At 39.5% G+C, this 25,354-nt stretch overlaps 1 protein-coding gene across 2 annotated transcripts in view; it reads right to left on the bottom strand.

Moving 5' to 3' along the window:
- Positions 1 to 342: 342 nt before the first annotated feature.
- BRCA1 (BRCA1 DNA repair associated) overlaps positions 343 to 25,354 on the bottom strand; it is a 50,827-nt gene continuing 25,815 nt past the window's right edge. The window contains exons 13-23 of one of the 2 annotated variants that reach the window (XM_084616008.1): positions 21,328 to 21,460; positions 18,106 to 18,305; positions 17,012 to 17,337; positions 15,927 to 16,014; positions 14,247 to 14,324; positions 13,894 to 13,934; positions 9,727 to 9,810; positions 6,159 to 6,213; positions 3,230 to 3,303; positions 2,610 to 2,670; positions 343 to 1,494 (exon numbers count right to left, since the gene is read on the bottom strand). In XM_084616008.1, the coding sequence (XP_084472134.1) occupies positions 1,388 to 1,494; positions 2,610 to 2,670; positions 3,230 to 3,303; positions 6,159 to 6,213; positions 9,727 to 9,810; positions 13,894 to 13,934; positions 14,247 to 14,324; positions 15,927 to 16,014; positions 17,012 to 17,337; positions 18,106 to 18,305; positions 21,328 to 21,460 (1,247 nt within the window). In that variant the 3' untranslated portion in view covers positions 343 to 1,387. Of the gene's footprint in view, positions 1,495 to 2,609; positions 2,671 to 3,229; positions 3,304 to 6,158; positions 6,214 to 9,726; positions 9,811 to 13,893; positions 13,935 to 14,246; positions 14,325 to 15,926; positions 16,015 to 17,011; positions 17,338 to 18,105; positions 18,306 to 21,327; positions 21,461 to 25,354 lie in introns of those variants that run through there. The other variant, XM_084616009.1, reaches the window with a different exon arrangement.

The following is a 25,354-nucleotide window of genomic DNA, read 5'->3' on the forward strand; positions in this document are numbered from 1 at the left end:
GCACCCATCCTACTCGTAGTAAGCCCCAGCTAGACTACATCTGCCTGTGTTTGACACTTGATAACACATCTACTCCTCATTCTGATGGAACCTACATACAATTGTGTCTCCGGCTCTGAAATTCCAATGTACAATTATAAAATCTCTTCCAGCTGGCCTCCTCCTCCACCTCCCACCATTGCCAGGAGATTAGACTTTAGAAATATTTCCATATGAGTCTCAGTACCAAGGCTGAATGGCTGATTCACACCCAGAGAGCTGCACAACTAAGGAAAATACTTGCCAGTCACATTTATTTGCTTTGAATATTCTAACATTTACAAATATACTTTATACAAATATTTTAGACCAGCCTACTGCAGGTCATTGTATCAAACAATTATTTGAACTGTACTATAAACAATTTTTAAAAAATATAACTTTATGAAAACAGTTTCTCTTTCTGCTCTGAAAGTACAATGTTATTTATGAAGGTTGATTCCTTGGCAACAGGCAAAAGCAATATGTTCTTTCTCCTTGTGACCTCTCATTTTGCAGGCATGAAGTATTAGGATCAAAGAGTTTTTTAGGGCTTATTATAGGTAGCAGGAATATGACAATGCATCTTGTTTACTACTACATCAGGATGCTACAAATACTCTCATATAGAACTAAAATTATCACAGAGCAATCACTAACGGGGATTAAGGACTGATTTACTTTAACTTCTTAGTGACTGCTGGTTAAGTTGGCTTCTTTTTTAGGCTCTTTCTTGTAGATAAGTCTTTAGGATAGAGAAATTAAGAGTTAAGTACCAACAAACAACAAAAGAACCGTTTGTACTATTTTCAAAACAGCTTTTTCAATGGTCCACAATAAAATGAGTTGACGTACCACTGATCCCAAAACGATTATATTTCAATGTGTTGGTATAAGCACTATTATGCAAACAAAAATCAGGGAAATAAATGGCACTTGCACTGTTGAGTTAATTCAAGCTCCATATAACTCTTGTAAATAGTTAGGTTTCCAAAACATCCTGGAGCAAATAATCAAGATCTGGCTGGGGTGGTAAATAATGCATCATTGTTTCTCTTTGGAGGTCCGGCTTTAAATTCCTGATAGGTGACAAATTTGTTTGACTCACTTCACATAGATTTTATAGGACTACTTCGAGCAAGAAGTTTTACAGTCTTTAAACAGTAGCCGTTAAGCAACTTTTATGGTGCAAAGGCAGAATTAAATATTTTTTGTGCTGATTTAAGTAAAACTTTGGATAATTTGTCTTGAAACAACATTGCTTATTAAAAGACACATGGTGTACAAGATATTCTAAAAATACCTGGTCCTTAAGTGCCTGCACTGATAAGGATTTCTGAGCAATGGGAACAGAAGAGCAGCAGCACCATCATGACTGGGACACAAGGTAGGTATCAAACTCCTGGCACTCATAGCATGCAACGCTGTCTAAAACCCACTCTCGGGTCACCATGGCAGTACACTTCTGAGGGATTGCTGTAAAACAAAATATGAATGATAAAATAATATCTGCAGGTCAGTGTGAGATTCAGATTGTGAGCTGTTCTATTTCAGCATTATTTTCATTAACGGTGTTCAAAATATCATTTCAAATCAGTTAAATGGTGGCTACTACTCTACATTTCCTGACATTGCATAAAATGCAGCTGTTTCATGGCCACTTGACAAACTGGCAGTATCTACACAGGAACTCTTTAAACTACCATACAAGAGAGAGTAATAAAGATAAGTGAGCTGAGCAGTCTTTGATAAGCATTGCTAAAGGATTTCCAAATCACAGACTCTCAGTTTCTCCATGCACACACACATTCAGCGTGTAGGTCATGTTTCTAGACATGTGAGGACACACTCCTAGGGGAGGATGGCACAAAAGGGTGTTTGTGGCATTAAAATGCTCCCGGATTACATCCATTTTTCAGTTTAGGTGAGGTGTGGAGAGAGAGGAACTCAGGGATCCTCTTGTCCCAACCACTGCCCAGAAAACTAAATGCCAAGGGGCTGTGTCTTTTGTAAATAAGTGGGGTGGATGACCAGAGACAAGCGAGGTTTTTATATTTTATTTTGGGGTTGGGGTACTGGCGCTTGAATGGTTGGGAAAGGAAGATTGTTGGCTGCTTGTTCCTGGGTGTTCTTTGTCTCAGCTGAGGTTTTCTACTAGATCTCACTGGTCTCTACAATGCAAAGCCTCTCCTAAACTTTGTAAATTTTAGAAAGTAGCCCTGCTGGCAGGGATAATTTCAGTTAAACCTGACTCTGGAGACATGCAGGGTACATGGGCTGGCAGTTTATTTTGCTGCATATTTACATTCACATTTCATCACAACCTTCCTACTCTACATCAGGCGAGGAGACTGCCTGGCAAACCACCTCTCAGGACTTTGTTTACTCTCAAGATAGGTAAGGGAAAAGTTTGAAATGACCAACTGTGTCTGTTTTGAAATGAAGGAATGTGCTCCCAATTCCAAACATAAAAGGACTTTATTCTGCTTCCTTTATAGAACCTTACTTCTATTATATTACCCAGACCAGTGGAACCATAAGGCACTCACCATGTGCAGCACAAAGCAATCCATAGCTCCATATAATCTTACCTCTGTACCCTGTGTTTTCGAGCCAAGCATCAGGCTGTACAACTATTACAGTAGTAGAGTTCTAGGATTTCAAGATAAGAAACAAGATAAAAATAGCTACCATTATTTGTATCACATAAAATCAATCCTTCCTGTCTGTCTGCAGATAGCAATAACTTGGTATTTCTTTGCTTCACTGCATAGTTCCAGCGAAGGAGTCAAGAGGAGGAAAAATAAAAAGTGTATTAAGTTTGTAAGGATATTCTACAAGGGTTTCTGTTCAGGGAGACTTGGTGAAGATAAATTAATGCACCAGAGCCTTTTTGCTCCCGAAAGCTGAAGCCAGAGGTGAGCCCCAATGAGATGAGTTAGGCAGCTTGTACACAGTCTCTGTGAACCTCAACACAGCAAGACCAGCATGTGTCTTGACATACTGACACTGTGCTCAGGAGAGGCCAAGCTTGGAACAGGACTGCTACAGATCAGCCCCTGGTTCACCCACAGAAGTGCGAACAGCGCCTACCTCTATCTATATCTGCATAAATCAGTCTTTTACAAGCACCAAAAATCACTAAGTATTTATGGGGTGGGGGGGATCAATAGGACAGTTTACCTTACACCCATCACCACTGAATACTTACAGCTTTGTGTGTGAACAGGTGAGGCTGCTTCACCACTGAGGCGCCACAAAGCTCCACCATCCACTCTAGATCACCTGATTAAGTCAGACAAAAGTAGCATGTTACAATTATGACTGCACTGCCCTGGGGACCAGCATGTCAGAGATCCAGCCCTGGTTCTCCACACCTTGCTAGAGTGGTTGTTACAAGTGAAATAATTTTATCCTCTTTATTTGTGGCATGAGGAGAGAACAAGGAGCCCTGCTCTTACTAGCCTGTGTAGGCCAATTATTACTATAGTCCTATCCTAGGTTCTTCAGCAGGGAGAACCACCATGGGAACCTCAGGGTCCCAGGCAGATAACAAACAGCCCCCAGAAAAAATGCTGCCAGTCAGTTCATCTTAACTTAAAAGAGCCAAAGCGTGACATTACAATTGGAATAAGAAGTTAGCGATCTGGGATAATTTCTCATTAACACAAACTAGCCAAAGTGTTTAATTCCCATTAATTTGCTGAACTCTTGATGAAAAAACATAACAAAATCTCCTAAGCAGAAGGAGCCTGTAATTGCTCATCACGGCACTAGGAGTGAGCTCTGCACATGCTGTGGGAATTACTGTAAATGTCAAGAGATGTGGGGATAATTCATCCAGTCAGAAATAAATGTGATACTGGACAAATCAGAGCTTGTTGCAGGGAAGAGAATGAAGAGCAAAGATGGGAAGATATGTGCTTCTACTACTGAAAAGTTAAGCTACAAGTTTTGCTTAATTGTCTCCATAAAGAGACTCCACATACCTGCAGCTTTAAACTAATGAGAAAGCTTCAATCCTTTTCATCTATTTATCCTATGTACATAATTGCAGGCTTTAATATGTGTTTTACTTTTCACAACTGCTCTTTTGTAAGATCAGGAAGAGATAAAGTTACACTGTGGTTGTCTCAGTTGTTAAGAAGATAATGGGTAGGAGCTGTGTGTGGGGGCAGAAAACTACTCAAATAACTTCAAATGTTCAACAGGGAGTACATAAGCTTTTTCCAGAGATAGTGGTGCTTACACATCTGCGTGCCTTTTTTTTTTTTTTTTAATGTGAACAGAAAATTTCAAACATTGAATGGAAGGATTACTTCTAAAAACATTTTATGTGGCCAAGGCAGATACCGATGGGAATGGGAGACATTTAAGGTTGCCAACTTTCTAACTGCAGAAAACTGAACACCGTTGCTCCGCCCCTTCTCTGAGGCCCCACCCCTGCTCACTCCAGCACCCTTCCTTCTGTTGCTCACTCGCTCATTTTCACTGCGCTGGGGTAGGGGGTTGGGGTGCAGGAGGGGGATCCAGGCTGGGGCTAGGGGTGTGGAGTGCAGGAGGGGGATCCGGGCTAGGGCAGGGGTGCGGGAGGAGGTGAGGGGTGCAGCTCACTCACCTCAGGTGGCTTCCAGGAAGCAGCCAGCATGTCCCTCTGGCTCCTAGGCATAGGGGGGACCTGGGGGCTCCATGGGCTACCCCCGCCCACTGTCCCCATAGCTCCCACTGGCTGCAGTTCCTGGCCAACGGGAATTACAGAGCTGGTGCTCGGGGCGGGGGTAGCACATGGAGCCCCCGTGACTGTCCCTATGCCTAGGAGCTGGAGGGACATGCCAATTGCTTCCCGGGAGCCACGTGGAGCTGGGTAGGGAGCCTGCCAGCCCCATACCAACTGGACTTTTAACGGCCCAGTCAGCACTGCTGACTGGAGTTGCCAGGGTCCTTTTTCAACCAGGTGTTTCAGTTGAAAACTGGACACCTGGCAACCCTACAGACTCTGTCCAAAGATTTTTCCATAACCAGGGAGCATAATCATGAAATTAGACATTTCTGGCTAAGTAGATTCTTCTAAGAATTGCCTACTGAGTAATAATAAGAATTGAACAGTCTTCTATAGACACTTGGGTAGATGGAGCCAGGAGGCACAAGATTCTCTCTCTCTCCGATTGGGCTGTTTACATAGGCCTGAATTTTCCATCCTCACCTCAGGTTGAGTAGTACCTGACCCCACAAGTAATATTTATTTCAGTGGTGCTACACGCAGTGTAAAGTACGGCTCAGTTGGAGGGTGACAGAATCTAGTCCTTTGATATTTCTGACAGTTTAGAGGACTGACACCTGCCACATTCAGTACAAAATCTAAATGCCAGATTTGTCAAGACTCTTAAAAAATTTTTTAAAGAAAGCACTTCCGCTCTAACCCCATGACTGCACAGCATTCTCGTTATTACTGGTCTCTAGTGCTTTAATTTATTGCTTGTGGTAAGAGTATTAATTGGAATAGGTGGCCATTAGAGAACTTGGAGATCTTACTTTCCATCATCCTAAGCTGTGCAATATTTTCCTCAAGGCTCTAGTTCTTTTCTTTTTATTCAATTTACTTATAGGCTTTTCTATAGGGCTCATCACCTTACATTAAAAACACCATCACATTAGCAACATCATGGTATACATTTCTGTGCTGTAAGGAGTGCTTGGGGCCATCACTGTATTTGTTAGGGCCTCTAGTCACACTGCAAGTGCTTTGGGGACACACTTCCAAGATGAAAAGTGTTCTATAAAGCCAAATCTTATTCTATTTTGTGCCATCCCTATGCCACCAATACAGAGATGGAATTCTCCTGAGATCAGCAGGGGACAGACTGTGTATCATAGTATGATGAGTTTTCCCCCAAAACAAAGAATTGCATCCAAACTTTTTTTTTTTAAAGTCAAGCAGCCTCTTATGAGTTAAGGAGATAAAACTGGGAAAAAATACCTAGTGTATGTTTCATTTTGCTATCCTGTAAATTGCAGATTAAATAGCCCGAAAAGGTGGGTCTCCATGAAAGGGTCAGCAAAGGCAACAATTCTGGAGAATTTGCAATGACCACTGCAGATATTTTCTGTGGATTCTAGAAATGATAGTACATTCCCCTCACCTGTGCGCATATCGGTGAATGGTCCATAGCAACAGATCTCAAAGTCTTTGAAGAGCTGAAAAACAAGGCACATGTGAACAGAGGGTATGTGGTTCCAGGGCAGAATGGACATTCAATGAAATGTTTGTTTTATTAGAGTGATGTATGAGGTCCCTCTATGGTTGGGATTCTGAAGTTATGCTCTGTGAAGCAGCTGTGGTGCAGTAAACTCTTCCTGGCAGTCCACAAATTAAATGTTTTGACAACCAAGCAGGGGACGGTTGTGGGACTGGAAAAGGAATCTCTCTCTCATGAAGTTGTCTGAAGAATGAAAGCACCGGAGACCCCTGCACCCCAGTATACAGGTATACTCTGGGACATGTTAGTTCTTGTGACTTTGGTATATGACTTATGCTAATGTATATAAGATCACAGTGTATATTTTGGAAAATACACCCCTCACTTCTCTTATTTGTTATGCGTGCAGCTTGAACATGAATGGATTTCCTCACTGCTAGCTGGTTAATTTAAAACTGGTTTCAGAGTAACAGCCGTGTTGGTCTGTATTCGCAAAAAGAAAAGGAGTACTTGTGGCACCTTAGAGACTAACTAATTTATTTGAGCATGAGCTTTCGTGAGCTACAGCTCACTTCATCGGATGCATCCGATGAAGTGAGCTGTAGCTCATGAAAGCTCATGCTCAAATAAATTGGTTAGTCTCCAAGGTGCCACAAGTACTCCTTTTCTTTTTAATTTAAAACTGACATTCTATGTTGCATTGCTCATGGATAGTAGACATTTATAATGCCTACAATAAGTTCTTTGGGATCTGCTAGAATTATTGCAACAATTGTTTCAGAAACAGAAATCCCCATTCATGAAGCATTGGGTCAACCACCCTCACATCAGTGGCCCATAGGCAAGGTATAAAGTTTCTTCTTTCCTATGAAAAGGGTTTATTATGTCAAGGAGAGAGCTATTTTGCAGTTAATGCTTGTTCCATGACCCACTTGCTTAATCATTCAATTAAAATCTGCAACACCTATGATAACTTTTGAAGTTCCAATGACAATTATAAATCGGGAGAGAGAAGAGTTGCCAGACCACATCCAGCCCTTGCAGTGCTGTTATCCTCAGAAAGTCAGAGCAAACACATCCAAAATCAGGTTTCAGAGCAGCAGCTGTGTTAGTCTGTATTCACAAAAAGAAAAGGAGTACTTGTGGCACCTCAGAGACTAACAAATTTATTTGAGCATAGGCTTTCGTGAGCTACAGCTCACTTCATTGATTTAGAAGTAGTTTAGTGTGAACATCACACTGATCCTGACATTTTACGGGCACCACACAGAGAAAACACATCACAGAATACGGATCATAAATCAACAAGCACAGCTGCAGCCAGACCTTCTTGTGTTGTGAGCTCAGCAGATATCACAAGGCAGGCAGGAATGCACCAAATCATTACACTTCCAACTACCAAACCTAGGTGCTACAGAAGTGGTGTTAACAACAGAATGTGGCATACTTATCTCCAAGTCAGCACTGAAATAAAACTCCAGCATGATGTTAGGGGCATTGTGCTTTCAGAGATGCCATCTTCTGAAGGAGGTATAAAACTCCTTCTGGTCATATTAAAATAGCACCCTTCATGAGAGTAGGACTATTCTGCCTAATTTGCAAAGTGAGTAATCACACTATCTAAATTTCCTATGCATTTTCAATGGATACAGTAACCTACAGCATTGCAATTGTAGCTGAGGAGGTGCTAATCTTTAGCTACACTCACAGGGTGTTACAAGGCTTTATTCACTAATATTGGTAAAATATGGGACTTTGAAAACTTGGGATGAAAGCTACCATAGAATTGAAAAATATTATTTTAGCTCCTATAGGAGCAAAAGAGAAAAATCAGTTATATTGCTGGCAAAGACTGAAGAGCACAGTCTTTCTACAGTACATGCAGATTACATCTTCCTTTTCATTTATTTTTATTTTTCTCCTTCTACTGCTGCTTCCCACAAGTGCCAGCCCAGAGAACTATACAAGACGCTGCTGCTCCACAAAGCAACCCGTATGCTATAAAAATGGATAAAGCTGGAGTTTCTTTAGGTTTAAAACTTGTGTTTGGCAATTTTGTTACAAAAAGGAGAGGAACACTGTATGAAGTCTTGTATCTTGTTAAAGGTTAAGGAACTGTAAATACAAGAATAATGAATATTACCAAAGAGCAGGGTGAGAAATGTCTCCAAATAAGTGCATTGCATATACTTATATAACTACGGAGAGGAAAGATCAGGGATGAATTGCCTCTCTCTCTCCTGTGCACTAGGATTCAATTCAAGAGAGAACCTCTGGCTTCTCGTTCTCCAGCCCAGTGGAGACAACAGGCTGTGTTTCCAGCTGATGGCTCTGCCATCCTTCCAATGGCAGTCACACAGAGCATTATTTATCCCATTCTATGAGAACATGGCAGATTTCCCCAACCAACTGGAGGGATTGGTACCAGAATGACAAATGTTAATGGGAAGGAGTTTGAGGAAAAACCCATGTGGTTCCAGGATAAGGGCAGGGCTTTCCCATCTGATGGCATAAACAATGTGGTATGAAACAGCAACTAACTATGCCTGCAACATTTTAAGGTCACAGACTATTTGCACAGGACCTCAAAGATAATGAGCACCCAGATTCGATAAATGAGAGATAAAATTTCAAATTTGGTACATTTTTTGTAACAGCTGAAGTGCAATTTGAACACAGCCCTAAACTCAAGAATAAACAACATTTATCATTTTGAGATTTGGCTTTGTACAAACCCATTTCTTTCCTACTGCAGTGGCAAGACAGCATGACATTTAGTATTTTACAGTTCCATCACTCTGCAAACTGTTTTCTGTAGCAGTTTAGTCAAAAGGTCCCTACACACAGAATATAAATAACTATCTTAAAAAAGAAAATCCTACGCTTAAAATCGTGGGAACAGTTTCATGTACAGAGAGAAAGTTTCAGAGGTTAAACACCAGGTGATCAATGGAAACACTGCCTGTTTCTTCTAGATGAGAATTAGCAGAGATTGGTTTTACCTTTTCCTCCCCCAGGCCTCCATTTCCCAGAGCCTGGAGGATCACCTACCCATATTTTTAATTAAAATTTACCCTGCCTGCAAAAACATGTCTTGTATCTCACTCATTCTACTTTCTGTAGAAGGATTATAGAATCTCCTTTCAGAACCTATCAACACAGATTCTTAATCAGGCAGAGGGATTGCAAATAGTTTCCCAGGGAGCTGTCTCTATAGCAGAGCACTTCCTTTGAGCCAGCCCACACCTATATTATAAAAGGTGTAATTCACTCATGGTATGCAAAAACATTTGAATATTTCTGTTGCATGACTGGCAAGCTCTAGGAGCAGCACTGCAGAGACAGAGCCAACTACACCCTTATGTACAATTCTGTACATTTGATTTCATGGGAGGATAAAAGACCATTTAAAAATATTTCAGCTATTCAGCTGGCATCATAAACAACCGTTTATGTAGAATGGGATTCTTCTGACAGCTATGAATGGTTTCTTATGCTGATGTGCCTGTACCTTTCCAGTCTGGGATCGTCTAGCTCTCTTAGGGCCTTGGTGGTTTCTCCCATTGATCACGTCTCCTCTCACTTCAAAGTCATACTGGAAGATAATGCAAAGAATCAGAAATCAGAGACAGAAAAGGCCGGCATGGTGAGCCCCTTGGGCCAAGGCAGGAAACAGCTCTCAGATTTCAGAAACTAGAAACCTTACAACAAATGCATGCAGAAGACTGACTAAAAAGCATTGTCCTTTATCTGTTAGGATGTTGAAGCATTCAAGATCATTTTCTTCCGAGTTATCAGTGACTTGGTAACAAGTAATGCTATTTTTGACATAGAATGCCATTCCCCCTCCCCCTTTCCCTCATTCAGTCCTTCTAAATAGGTTATAACCATTGATTTTAACATTCCAGTTGTGAGACTTGTCCCACCAAGGTTTCAGTAATACCAATTAGATTGAACTTATGCTAAAAAAACGAGCAATTCCAATTCCTCTTGTTTGCTACCCAGGCTCCTAACACTGATGGAGAAGAAATTCTCGAATTGCCTATATATCAGAAGTTAGAAATTGTAGAAAAATTGATAAGGGAAGCAAAGGAACACAAGGAGAAATCTATGGCCAGCAGAGTTAAGGACAATTAGAAGGAATTTTTAAAATATATTAGGAACAAAAAGAATGCTGACAATGGTAATGGACCATTACTAGATGGAAATAGTAGCATTATCATTGATAATGCAGAAAAAGCAGAAATGTTCAGTAAATATTTCTGTTCCATATTTGGGGGGAAAAAAACAGATGATATAGTCTCACCATATGGTGATAGGTTTCAGAGTAACAACCGTGTTAGTCTGTATCCGCAAAAAGAAAAGGAGTACTTGTGGCACCTTAGCGACTAACCAATTTATTTGAGCATAAGCTTTTGTGAGCTACAGCTCACTTCATCGGATGCATAAACACTCTTTCCATTCCACTAACATCCTCCAAAGATACCAAACAGAAACTACTAACGATAAATATTTTTAAATCAGCAGGTCCAGATTACTTGCATCCAAGAATTTTAAAAGAGCTGACTGGGGAGCCTGCTGGACCATTAATGTTGATTTTCAATAAGTCTTGGAACACTGGATAAGTTCCAGAAAACTGGAAGACAGCTAATGTACCAATTTTTTAAAAGGGTAAACGAGATGACCTAGGTCATTATAGGTACATCAGCCTGACATCAATCCCAGGCAAGATAAAAGAGCAGCTACATGGGACTCAATTAATAAAGAATGAAAACAGAGTAATGTAATTAATGCAAATCACCTTGAGTTTACAGAAATTAGAACCAGTCAAACTAACTGGATATATTTATTTTTTTATAAGATTATAAATCTGGTTGATAAAGGTAATAGTGTTGATGTAATATACTTAGATTTCTGTAATGTGTTTGACTTGGTACCGCACAACACTATGATTAAAAAGTTAGAATGAAATAAAATTAACATGGCACATATTAAATGGATTAAAAACTGGCTAAATGTTAGGTCTCAAAATTTAACTATAAATGGGAATCATCATTGAGCAGGTGCATTTCCAGTGGAGTCCTGCAGGGATCTGTTCGTGGCCCTACGCTATTTAACATTTTTATCAAAGATCTGGAAGAAAAAACAAAATCATCACTGATGAAGTTTGCAGGTGACATAAAAATTGGGAGTGTGGTAAATAACGAAAAGGACAGATCACTGATTCAGAGTGATCTGGATCACTTGGTAAACTGCACAAGCAAATAATGTGTGTTTTCGTATGGCTAAATATAAATGTATACATGTAGGAATAAAGAATGTAGGCCATACTTACAGGATGGGAGACTACCCTGGGAAACAGTGACTCTGAAAAACATGTGGGGGTTGTGGTGGATAATCAGTTGAACGTGAGCTCCCAGTGTGATACTGTGGCCAAAAGTACTAATGTTTATGCATCTCATGATCTCAGGGGAATCTTGTATAGGAGTAGAGGGGTTATTTTACCTCTATATTTGGAGCCGGTACGATCACTGCTAGAACATTGTGTCAAATTCTGATGCCAACAGTTCAAGAAGGATGTTAATAAATTGGAGAGGGTTCAGAGAAAAGCCACGAGAATGATTAAAGGATTAGAAAACATGCCTTATAGCGATAGACTCAAAGAACTCAATCTATTTAGCTTAACAAAGAAAAGGTTAAGGGACAACTTGATTACAGTCTATAAGTATCTACATGGGAAACAAATATTTAATAATGGGCTCTTCACTCTAGCAGAGAAAGATATAACTTGATCCAATGGCTGGAAGCTGAAGTAAGGTGTACATTTATAACAGGTCAGTAATCAGCCACTGGAAAAATTTACCCTCATGGTAGATTATCCATCACTGGCCATTTTAAAATCAAGACTGGATAATTCTTCTAAAAGATGTGGTCTAGGAATCACTGTGGGAAAGTTATACAGCCTGTGTTACTCAGGAGGTCAGGCTAAATGATCACAGTGGTCCCTTCTGGGCTTTGAATCTATGAATCCTTCAGCTTAATCACATAAGTGTTTCTTTAAAAGAAACTAATCAAATTCTATTCAACACGCTGAACTGACTCAGAAGAGTGGCAATCAGTTTACAGAGGCAAATCTCATTCAGTAGAAATTAACTATCAGTACATAACCTCTAGAACTTAATTTATTTAATTTTCAACATCTATTTTATTTCAAAGCATTCACTTGCCATTTAGATTAACAGTAAATACAATGCTTTATTTGATAATGTTAGGTCTGCATCTGTCTCTCAGTTGTCTATTATTCACTACATTAAGAAAGCTCCTTCATAGATTTCTATGGAGAACTGGCAGGGAATTAATAAATAAATAAATAAAAATAAAAGACAACTCATATTTTCACCCAACTTCAGACTTATGTAGTGGTTTCCATAATGAGGGAGACTGAATCTGTCCTGAAAACCCCTCTCACATTGCTTGAAACAGAAGATTAATTGAGACTGAAGGGCATTCAGTAGATGCCCCATATTGCTCGCTGGAGAGACCAGAGTTTCAGGAGCCTCCATAATGGATAAAGTAAGACCCAGCTGGAGAATGATGAAGTCTCCCAGAGAGTTTTTGGGATTAGTAGTTTTTTTCTACTCCCTTGGCTTTGGATGCTAGCCTAGGGTTTTTTGACCAGAGAAGTTGAGGGTGGAGCAGGCAAGACATCCATTTCTACTCATCAGAATTATGAAATTGTGCACTGGACCAAAGTTTGTGAAGTACCTCTTCTCCCAACACACAGTCAACCTATGGAAGTCATGGCAATGGGATTTTGTGAAGGCCAAAAGGTATAACTGGGTTTAAAACAGAATTAGGTAAATTCCTGGAGGATAGGTCCATCAATGGCTATTAGCCAAGATGGTCAGTGATGCAGTCCAATGCTCTGGGTGTCACTAAACCTCCAACTGCCAGAAGAAGGGATGGATCACTTGAAATTGCCCTGTTCTGTTCATTCCCTTGGAAGCATCTGGCACTGGCCACTGTCAGAAGACAGGATACTGGACTAGATGGACCTTTGGTCTGATCCAGTACAGCCGTTCTTATGTTCCTTATGCAAGGTTCTGCAAAAATCTGTGCCTGAGGCAAAAAAATCTGAGCACTATACATAAAGAGAGGCAGATACCACCTAATCCATGCTCTAGTCTCAGGTAGCTAACTGCACTACAAAGTTAGAAGATGCTGCAGTGGGAAGTTTTCAATAGTTGGCTATAGATCAGTTAATTAAGTGCAAGAGCTTGGACATGGTTGTGTTCCAACATTATTCCTTCATACACACAGCAGGTAATTACCTCCACCTTGCATTTGCCAATATCAAGAGACGTATTTTATCTTTGGAACCGTTGCTAGACAAAAGGTCAAGAAAATATCACAGGGGAGGCTCTTTGTTCAGCAGCATGGAATACGTGCATTCTGCAGAACTGTGGGTTTCAGTGACGTTTCTTGGTACAGCCTAGAATCTCGACTCTGGTCCTATGCCAAATTCTCCTCTGTCCCAAACACCCTCAACTAATTTTCAGTTTCAAATATTTAATTCCTGTTTCTGTCTCAGACATGATTAATATGCTCATCGCCATAGTGTCTGGATGCTAGTGCAATGGACATATTTTGCATTTCACTCTTAAGACATCACACCCACCTCATCAAGTATCTTTCCTTCCTTAAAAGACTGAACAATCCCTAAACAAAAAGAGCAGAGAAGAACAGATCACATTAAATCAGGCAGGATGCTCTAATCAGCACCAACAGTCTAATTATAAAGAGAAAGTATTTCTTTGGGAGAGGTCACTTACAGTTATTTGAATGAAGCAATGGATACTTTAACGATAATGCTCAGTTTTTCTTTTTTTTTTTTTAAATGTCTAAATATTCAGATGGTACTCTGAAAAATACCAGATGCTAAAATATGTTAAATATGAAATATAAAGTATGTAGTGTTAGGAAACTGGGGAGGATGGGACACGTAGCTGCTCCAAAGAGTATTATACTTACATTCATAGCTAACTACCCATTTTCTTCCTGCAATGCCCAGAAAGTACTTCAGTGTCCGCTCACAAACTAGCTCCATATCTGCAGATTAAGTAGAAATATACTGGTATCATTCTCAATTTTGCCATCTAAATAACGTAAAGCAACTTTGACAGTTGACTTGTATTTAAAGTGATAAACCACCAGAAAAACACATATTGCCCAATGACACTGTTGACGAAGGCATTTTCAGGGGGGTTCAAAGTACCAATGTCCTAATGCTGCCCCCTCCTGGGTCTGCTAAAAGGGAGGAATCTAGTATGGTAGTCAGTGGAGAGTCTCTGACTGTACACCCGCACCCTCCAGCCCAGGTTTCCTATTGACCTGAGCTCAGAGATGTTGGAAAGGCATAGAACACCAGTCAAAATACAAGACTCTGAATTCGTATGCAAGTGAAACATTCAAATCCTCCTGATTTTCCCCTTGTGACTGCCTCACCAGCTTTCATAAGGAGAGGACAAAAAGAGTATGTTGAGGATCTAATGGATTAAAAACGATAAAGACTTTTTTCCCTTCCTACATTGTTTTTTTTAAACTGATAAGAAGAGTCACTTCAGATTTTGAAGAATTTTGAAATGTTCTTATGAAGCAAACTGAGGACAGAGTAGGTTATTTTAATATTATAAATAACTAAATCCTGTAACACAGCAGATCAACTAACAGCAATAGCTCATCAAATACTTTACAGTTTAATTTTTAAAGTTTTTTAACATCTGCTGATAAAACAGATTTAGCAAGGAGCTTAAAACTAACCTATGCCAAGTCATTTTAAATTTTGAGTAACGAATGTGAAGAGAGAGGTTTGATGCCTTCTTGAAAACCAATCAATGAATCTTATGCTAATCAGTTAAGAGTTTGATTTGCATTTGTAAAATCTGAAGCTGTTCTGTGTACTAAAGTTTATATAAAGTTTATTCAAGTCTTTAAGAGAGATCAGTGAGCTCTACTAAAGAACAAAAAGCAATTTAAGTTCCATAATAATAATTAAGAAAAAGGTACAGGTCTTTTACTTTCTGAAGCTAATGTACTCTGAAAAGTGCACCTGATCTTGCAACACTGTTACTTTGTTCCAATGGAAGTATGGTCTCCATTCGTTTTTCAGCTACCATTAAAAAGCCAAATAAAATTCAGTTTTGGTCTGTTTTTGATTACATCAGACTATTTGGATTTTTGAGAAAGAATTTAAGTGGGCTTTTTAAAACAAAGACAAAGGATGCTGTAAGAAAAATGTCTGGCTCTCCCTTTGGTTGGTTGTGAATTATCTAAAGTCAACGTGCTACTGACACCTTCTTAAATCTACAGAGGTGACAGGACATCAATCACTCATCATAATGATATGTCAATTTCAAATTCTACTTGTTACCATGTCAATGATACCATATAAACAAGCAACCAAAATAGAAACCTCTCATCTGGACTCCATGAAATGGAATAAAAGACAGATGGGTCAAGTTTTAGTTTAGACTCGGGATCACACAAACTCTGATAAAGAATAAAAGAGCAGTGAACTGTAAATCCCACATCCTAATCAAACATCTTCAGACCATCATGCTGAATGACCGTCAATGTGCTCTTTATTTAGCCTGGAGTTAGTGTTTTATGTGGCATTAAATATCTGGTTTGTTCACAGAGCTTCCAACACACCTGTTTTCATTATGACATGGGTTGTTCCTTCAGTAATTTGATTAGATAAAGTGCTCTGGGTTTTCCTGGCAAACTTCTGCACCAATAACTGAAAACAAATAAATATTGAATTAGAAAAGAATTGATTTAATTGGAACATTAGACATCTCTGGCTTTGAATAGGAGCTTCCACGTTACAAGATTAGCTTTCTAATATGGCTGAGAAATTAAACATATGTCAATGGAAGTTGTAAGTACAACATACAGTGGAGAGGTACTTTGAAACAAATGGAGATATTCTATGCCAACAGGCACATAGACACAACCGTTACTTCAAAAATGACATTCATTTTGCCTTTAACAACAGAAATTATTTGATTGGCTTACATGAATTCAAGTAAAGCAATACTCTATTATACTGTAATTCAGATCAATCTGGAAACATGTGCTGCAGTTATCAGAGGCATTAAGCCAATATTCAACTTCTGATGGCAACAAAACATTAAAAGTCCAGATGATGTGAAAGCTCAGTGATATAACCATCCGTTTCAATCTACTTACAAAGAAGGATTTTAACTAGCATGTTCATTGTTGTAGAAATCTAGAGTTTTCCAGTTATCTATTAACAAAATAAAATCAATAGCTATATAGTAAAAGAAATTACTCAGCTCTGTTACTCCTCCAGCTGCACTTGTCTGCATCATACCTGGCTCTAGCCTACTGCTATGAGCCTCTAAAACTTGCAAGAAGTCTACTCAAATGTATAAAAAAAAATTATGTTCTTTGAGGTGAGAGTCTCCCTTGCTTTGGAACAACGAGCCTTCTTTTTGCCTGCTTATGTGGATGGCTTTCCAATCCATTTAGAAGCTCTGAACCATACCTAATTGCATCATTACATATAAACCCCCATATTTATCAGTACTAGCTAACAAGGCAGTATCTAATTTCAAATACTCTGGTATTATTAATGGGTAATTCATGTTAAATTAAGTTTTGTTGCATATAGATCTCTTTAGGGTGAGGTTAAAATTTTATTTAGGATCACAGGGGTCATGGTATATATATATATTAACAGGGGATTGACAAAGGTAGTGAAACACACTTACAAGCTCACTCTGGTTCAGACCTGATGCCACAATTGACATTTGTCTCCTACAGGTCACAACTGAGCTTTTGGCATTTTCTTTTACAACTCCAGTGTGCAGAGCAGATGCAGAGGAAAATGCCCTTCTCTCCTGCTTACATCCCTGAGTGCTCTTCCCATTATTAGCATTCCACGATATGGCAGCACTATTTGTTGATTCTGCAGTTTGACAGTTTGTAAGTCTTTCAGAAAATTTCAAGGGAGAGCTGTTTGGAGTCCTGCTCTCATTCCCACACGGAACAGCTGCAGTGTTTAGCTTTGTTCCAAATTCCTGCTCAGCGGCATTTTCTGAAGGAAAGAGGAATCAGTAACTGAAACAGTCCCAGTCTTTAATTACAGTTTCTCATTGCAGTCATGCTGGAGGATGTTGCTCCATCTCTTAAATTTATAGGCTACAGTCATTTTCTCTGCTTAAACAACGGGGAGTCCTTGTGGCACCTTAAAGACGAACACATTTATTTGGGCATAAGCTTTCATGGGCTAAAACCCACTTCATCAGATGCATGGAGTGGAAAATACAGTAGAGAGGTATAAATACACAGCATGTGGGTTTTAGCCCACAAAAGCTTATGCCCAAATACATTTGTTAGGCTCTAAGGTGCCACAAGGACTCCTCGTTTTTTGCTGACACAGACTAACATGGCTACCACTCTGAAACCTTTCTCTGCTTAGTTATTCACTACTTCACCTTTACCTCATTCATTATTTAAAATCACCAAGAATCATAATTTTTCCTGATCTAGAGCTAAGGTGCTCAAACACCTGTGAAACATATCAGGCTACAATTAGCATTTCCTGAGAATACTATGAATTTGGGACTAAAACATTAAAATTCATTATTGTATCAGAGAACTATCCCCTCCCAAACAGTACCAGGAATTATCCAGGTTTCAAAAGATTAAAAGTCTCTTGATTCACAAGACGACACTATACAGTTAATTTAAATGTATGTTCTTCACGATCTCTCTCATTATGGAGATATAACCCAGACCAGTGACTGGGGTACAAGTAGAAGCCAAAAGGCAGATGTTGGGTTTGATCAGTCCTCTGAGTTACCTGATTCAAGTCTATACCGATTACATGGTTTCATTGCCTCTTGTTCCAGCAGCACTGCCGCACCAACCCGCTGAAATGTGCCCTCCTGAGAGCGAGTTTTGGCTTTCCAAAGGCTCGGGCACCAGTGGCCTTGCTCCAGAGCTTCTTTTTTAAAAAGATGGGATTTAGGATGGGAAAGCTGTAAAGCAGGCGACCTCAAACTAGAAAAGAATTATGAACAATTTATCATCTCCTTAGCTATCAGAGACATTGGATAGCAACAGTGGAATTACATGTTGGGGAATGATTAGGAACAGAACTAGTATGAAGGCACAAAAGCAGTACTGTTGAATTCAAATTGATTAAAATATTTTAAAAAACTGCATGTCGACATGTCGAACCGTCACATAAATTTTCTCAAACTAACCCCAAAGGATAAATGCTAATAGCTTGCTGCTTAACAACATACCAGCTGTATTCACCACACTATCCAGCCTTGTGAAACAAACTTAATTTTGGTCTTTTCTCCATGCACCTAGGTTCCAGAAACTTTGCTAGAACCTGGGTCTCCCTTAAAAAGAACAGAAATCTTTGCTGATTTCACAGGACCAATATATCAGGGCTGTTGATTAATTGCAGTTAATTCACATGATTAATTTAAAAAATTAATTAAGATTAAAAAAATTAATCACGATTAATCGCACTGTTAAACAATAGAATACCAATTGAAATTTATTAAATATTTTTGGATGTTTTTCTACATTTTCAAATATATTGATTTCTATTACACAGAAGACAAAGTGTATAGTGCTCACTTTATATTATTATTTTTTATTACAAATATTTGCACTGTAAAAATGATAAACAAAAGAAATAGTATTTTTCAATTTTCATCATACAAGTACTGTAGTGCAATCTCTTTATCATGAAAGTGTAACTTACAAATGTAGATTTTTTTGTTATATGACTGCACTCAAAAACAAAACAATGTAAAACTTTAGAGCCTACAAGTCTACTCAGTCCTACTTGTTGCGCAGCCAATCGCTAAGACAAACAAGTTTGTTTACATTTATGGGAGATACTGCTGCCTGCTTCTTGATGCATTAATTAAATTTGTGACTGAACTCCCCACATTCTGCCATATATTTCATGTTATAGCAGTCTTGGATGACGACCCAGCACATGTTTGCTTTAAGAACACTTTCACAGCAGATTTGACAAAATGCAAAGAAGGTACCTATGTGAGACTTCTAAAAATAGCTACAGCCCTTGACCCAAGGTTTAAGAATCTGAAGTGCCATCCAAAATCTGAGAAGGACGAGGTGTGGAGCATGCTTTCAGAAGTCTTAAAAGAGCAACACTCAGATGCAGAAACTGCAGAACCCAAACCACTGAAAAAGAAAATCAACCTTCTGCTTGTGGCATCTGACTCAAATGATGTAAATGAATATGAGTCAGTCTGCTCTGCTTTGGATTGTTATTGAGCAGAACCTGTCATCAGCACGGATGCATATTCTCTGGAATGGTGGCTGAAGCATGAAGTGACATTAATCTTGAGCGCATCTGGCACGTAAATATCTTGCAACGCCGGCTACAACAGTGCCATGCGAACGCCTGTTCTCATTTTCAGGTGACATTGTAAACAAGAAGCGGGCAGCATTACCTCCTGCAAATTGTAACCAAACTTGTTTGTCTGAGCGACTGGCTGAAGTAGGACTGAGTGAACGTATAGGCTCCAAAGTTTTACGTTGTTGTATTTTTGAATGCCCTTTTTTGGTACATAATTCTACATTTCTAAGCTCAACTTTCATGATAAGGAGATTGCGCTACAGTATTTGTATTACGTGAACTGAAAAATATTATTTCTTTTGGTTTTTTACAGTGCAAATATTTGTAATAAAAATAAATACAAAGTGAGCACTGTACACTTCGTATTCTGTGATGTAATTGAATATATTTGAAAATGTAGAAAACATCCAAAAATATCTAAATGATATTCTATTATTGTTTAACATCACGATTAATCTTTTTAATTGCGTAATTAATCACAATTACTTTTTTTAATCCCTTGACAGCCCAATTGATCTTTTCTCCCCTATCTCCTCCAACCAATACCTCAAGTTCCTATTTCATCTCCCAGCTGTCTTTGACAGACATGTGCAATGTATGCTTACATTTAGGAAACACACAATCAACCACCAAACAGTAATTAAACAAGGGTGATTGAATAAATAAATATTTCAAACTATCTTCCTGCACTTAGTTACATAGAAGAGGTTTGTCTTCCCTATGCTTACATCTTATTACAGACAGAGTATCTGCCAGTAATTTTAGTTTTAACATTTTATTTCTGGGCACACATCATAGAAATTAGTGCTGGAAGAGACCTACTAAACACCTCCAAAGCCCAATGGCGACTTGCTCCCTACAATTTGTTTTCTAGTATTTTGTACAGTACAAATTTAAAGGATCTAGTTGATGGGGCTTTGTTATTCCAGTCTAGAAAATCTCACTGCTGGGGCAAGTTTCCATGATATTTAGCCTGAAGTTTTCCCCTTTACTCAATTTGGTTCTGTTACTTGTAATTACATTTCCTCAGATCAACCTGAATTCTTCTTGTTCTTCCCTGATGTTTACACCCTTCAATTATTTGTACAGTGTGCGCCTGTTTTCATTTAAAAATGAAAGCCAAACTCTTCCTTTTCTACTAACCAAAGGCACTGGCCATAAATAACTTCAGGGCGCAATACAATATGGATCGTTTGTAAACTAATCACACTTCTGTAGAATAGTCCATCTCTAGTTTAATCCTATCTCTACTGAAGTCAATTATTGACTTAAGTGGGGACAGGATTTTATCCCTATTACTTGAACTGATAGACTGGAGGGCCTTGAAAAGAAACTTCCAGGTCCCACTGATCTCTACACAGTCAACACAAGAACAGCCCCTACTTCTCTATCCCGAAAGACGGAAAAACAAGTCTGCTCTAAACTCCGGTTTCCTGTATGCATGCTGCAAAAGGGTTAATCCTGCATCACTGAAATAGTTTGCGTGTCTATCATTAAACAGAGATGACAGAACAAGCTACATGATATCTAAAATAAATAAATAAAATAAATAAATAATTATTTTGGCTAGAAATGGAATCGCCAATCAAGGAAATACTAACAAAATGCAGCCTTTCTGCTTCAAGGTGCTAATTGTTCGTAGAAGACCATAAATGACAAACAAAAAGCATTTACCCTTCTTCTTCTAGCTCTTTATTTTTTGTGTTGGAATGATCACTTGGCATTATATGGAACCCATCAGCTGAAAGTCCCTTTGAACTGCTGATTTTGTGATTTTCAAGATTTACTTCTGAAATTAATGCTGTTCCTTCAAAAGAAAAACAATATTTACAAAAACCCAAGAGAAATAAAAACACTAGTGTTTTCAACCTTGTTCTTAAGGGAAGAATTCAATTATTTCTTTAAAGCAGCAACCTTGAGACAAATCAGATTTGTTTTAAAACAGAAAGTATTCCAGATAAAAAAATGGAAAACATCAAGTAAAGCAACAGGCATATGCAACCGTTATCACCAGAAGAATGACTGAAAAAGAACAATTTTCTAGGCTAAGGACACACAGCTACATACGAACAATACACGGTTTGAGCGAACTATAGTGCCAGTAGCACATTTTACTGTCAATAATGATGAAATGAGATTAGTTTTTACGTAATTTTCAGTATGCTGCAGAATTATAATGCAGCACTTATCATGAAAAAAATGGAACCATATTAATTTCTGACCCCTGCAAAAGAAAAAGTTACGTCTTACAGACTATAAAATCCCAATATCCCCAAATCAAAATGTGTATAAAATACTTCCCCATTTGAAACATAGCAAACTTCATATATTCAATAATTTACAAAAACAAGGTGTCAACTGATGCGTTAGGTGAAACTAAGGATGAAATAATAGGGAAAAGTAGAAACATTAAGGCAAAATTCTGCTATTTTATACACTTTTTATTTATAAAGCCTCAAAAACATATTAACGTATCTCTGTTCACCAGTAAGTGTTTTAGAAAGGCAAATACTTAATGGCTGGGAGATGCTTGTAATTTTTAACAAACCATCAATAATTGTAATCAGTTTTAAGCTTTTATGAGAAAGCCTGAAATCCATATTCTAGCATGACAACGTAAACAAGGTTTGCATTAATTAAAATTGTTTTAAGTCACTTTCTAGCCTGAAGGAAACTAATCATTGGATTTCCCAACTTAATCCTCAAACACTGTATTTATAGTTATCTTATGAGTTTGGCTTATTGAATTTAGAAATGTCACACAAACACTCATTCCAAAGTGAGCTCCACCAGGAATAATGTGTCTCTCATACCGAATTAGGCCCACCAGTGTCAACACGCTTTTCAGTTACGAGACATAGGAGAAGTTTAATCACATGAATTATATTCCTAAAGTACAGGATATTTTTGAACTCAAAACGTAAGTGGACTGCTCACACAGCAGCTGAATAGTCTGTTCAAATGGAAAAAGGAAAGGGTTATGAACAGTAATTAAAAAGCCATTATGTTCCAGGCACATTTGTGACTGGAATTTCCATTTTCCATAGCTGTCATTATCGTTGCAAACGGGATGTGAACTAAGTACCTTTCAGTTCACACCAGAAGCGTCCATGGGAGGCAGTCCCAGCCCAGCACTCTGGCGTGCACGGCCGTTCATACCCGTGTAGTCTGAACTGCGGGCCCATGTAAACAAGCCCTTCGACTTCTTGACATTTGTCAACCGCTAAACCCAAGTTTCTGAAAGGGTGCCTTTAAGTGATTCAACCTGGTCATTTTTTAACTTGTACTGTATCTTTTTTCCTTTTTTAATTTTATGCAGGCTGTACTGCTCCCTGATATTTGTGTGACCTGCTCCCCTGCCTGTGCCCTGGAGCCTTTGCCGGGCCCCACTGCCCCTACCTCTTTTGGTCTCTCTTTGGCTTCATTTTGTACCTGCAGTCCCCCCCGCCGCTTTCTGGAAGAGTCCAGGGTGTTTCATTCACAATGAGCGAAGCTGAATGCAGGTTAAGTTGGATAAATGGAACTTTATTAAGCCTGGTGGCCTGCTTTGGCCATGAGTTTGAGTTGCTTGCAGTCTAACTCGGGGACACACCCCGGGGACACACCCGCTCCACTGCTGTCCCCTCAATAACAGTCCCTCCAGGGATCATGTGTCCTCTGACTTCAGTTCCACTGATTGTGATACACAGGGAAGAGCTCTATGCCCACCTTGTGGGATGCAAGCACATTGCACAGTTACAAGTTCACAGAATGACTGCGAAAGAGCACACACACAGGCTCCTGGAACTGTACAATAGTACAGTGACCTCACCCTTGAGTATGAAACTAGGAAATTAAATTGTCAATTGACTGACTCTGCCCAGAGTTCTGTCTGATGCAAACTGTAAACAAACTGAACAAAAAATATTTTTTCTTTCAGTTTAGTATTTAAGGTGCAACGGTTACAAAAGAAAGAAAAACAAGTATCAGAAATTTGGTTCTTAGGCGACAGTGTCCCTTGTACTATGAGAGAAGGACTCCAAAACACAAACAGAAACCTAACAATGCTAAATTCCAACAAAAGCCCTCCCTCTATTAGTGTAGGTGGGAAGGAGGAATAAAACGACACAAACTATGCAGCAGTGCACGCGTAGGAAGTCAAGGCATTAAAGTAACATCGTGGCTTCACCTAGGCCCACCTCTCCTTCACAATAAATCGACAGCGGGGATTCATCTTAGCTAAATGCCCAAAGCCTTTAAGGAGCAAGCCAGAGAGAAACCATCTATTTACGGACCTCAAGGCACAGATGATGCAGATGCAGGATACCGCATAGATATTCTAGAGTTAGCTCTCTAAATCCCCGTGTACAAGGAGCTCAGTGTTAGAACGGAGTCAGCAATTAGTTGGAGTCAAAGAAAATACACCAAATAGGAGCACTGTGCTGCTTACTGAAAGAAGACTGTGGGCTTTATTATCTAGGAGATGAACTAACGCAAGACAGCCACAAAACAACATGTTGATGGAAAAACACTTTAAACCACTAACCATGGCAACCGACTCTTCTAGTGTTTCATCCATGAACTCCTGAGCAACAACAAAAATTAACTTAGTAACACATGAGCAGCAGAGCCATTGGTGTAGCCATAGCATATTGCACTGACAAGAGACTTCAGTTCTTAGAAAGACTATAGGTACAAGACCAAAGACATGCACAGCACACTGTATGCGAGCCACACCAACCGAAAGAACGATCAGGAAACCATAGGCTGTTTGTGCCATTTGACTGGCCCCCTGTAGCAGTGATGAAAAACACTTCTGGACCCTACCTTAAAGAATCCTGCAGTGATATTCCCACAGCCAGTAAATTTTGACAGGATAATGAATTGAACACAAGGTTTATTACACATATTAGTATTCAGATTATTCCAGCTGCCCTCAAAGAGGAGGGGTAACGGGCAGAAGTAAGTCTCTCAAACTGGAAATAAGGCACACATTTTTAAACAATGAGGGCAGTTACCCATTGCACAGCTTACCAAGCGATGTGGTAATACAACATCACTTGAAGTCTTCGAATCAGAATTGTAGGCCTTTCTAAAAGCGTGCTACTGCAATCACAAGCTACTGTGCCCAAAGTAGGAAATGCTGGTGGATGTTCTCTGGCCTGTGTTATGCAGGTCACACTAGATGGTCACAATACTTCCTTCCGGCCTTAAAATCTATGAACTTCTTTGAAATGTCATATTCAAAACCCTAACTAAAGCCCTTTCCTTAGTGTACACACATGCAGGGGGCCTCACCCTATCCTCAGCGTATTATTCATACGGTAAGTTTCCCACGACAATTTAAATCAGGGGTGGGCCACATCTGGGACTAGCAATTGTAGGGCAGGCCATGAATGCTCACAGAATTGGGGCTGGGGGCTCTGGTTGGGGGTGGGGGCTCTGGGGTGAAGCCAGAAATGAGTTCACGGTGCAGGAGGGGGCTCCGGTCTGGGGTGGCGGAGTGCGGGGGGCGGGGGTTGAGGACTTTGGCAGCAGGGGGATGGGCTCTGGGGTGGGGCTGGAGATGAGGAGTTTGGGGTGCAGGAGGGTGCTGCGGGCTGGGATTGAGGGTGGGAGGGCGATCAGGCCTGGTGTTGGGGTGCAGGCTCTGGCTGGGGGTGCGGGCTCTGGGGTGGGGCTAGGGATGAGGGGTTTCGGATGCAGGAGGGTACTTCGGGCT

The sequence above is a fragment of the Lepidochelys olivacea genome (genome assembly GCF_965140295.1).
Source record: "Lepidochelys olivacea isolate rLepOli2 genome assembly, chromosome: 27".
Taxonomy (NCBI): Eukaryota; Metazoa; Chordata; order Testudines; family Cheloniidae; genus Lepidochelys; species Lepidochelys olivacea.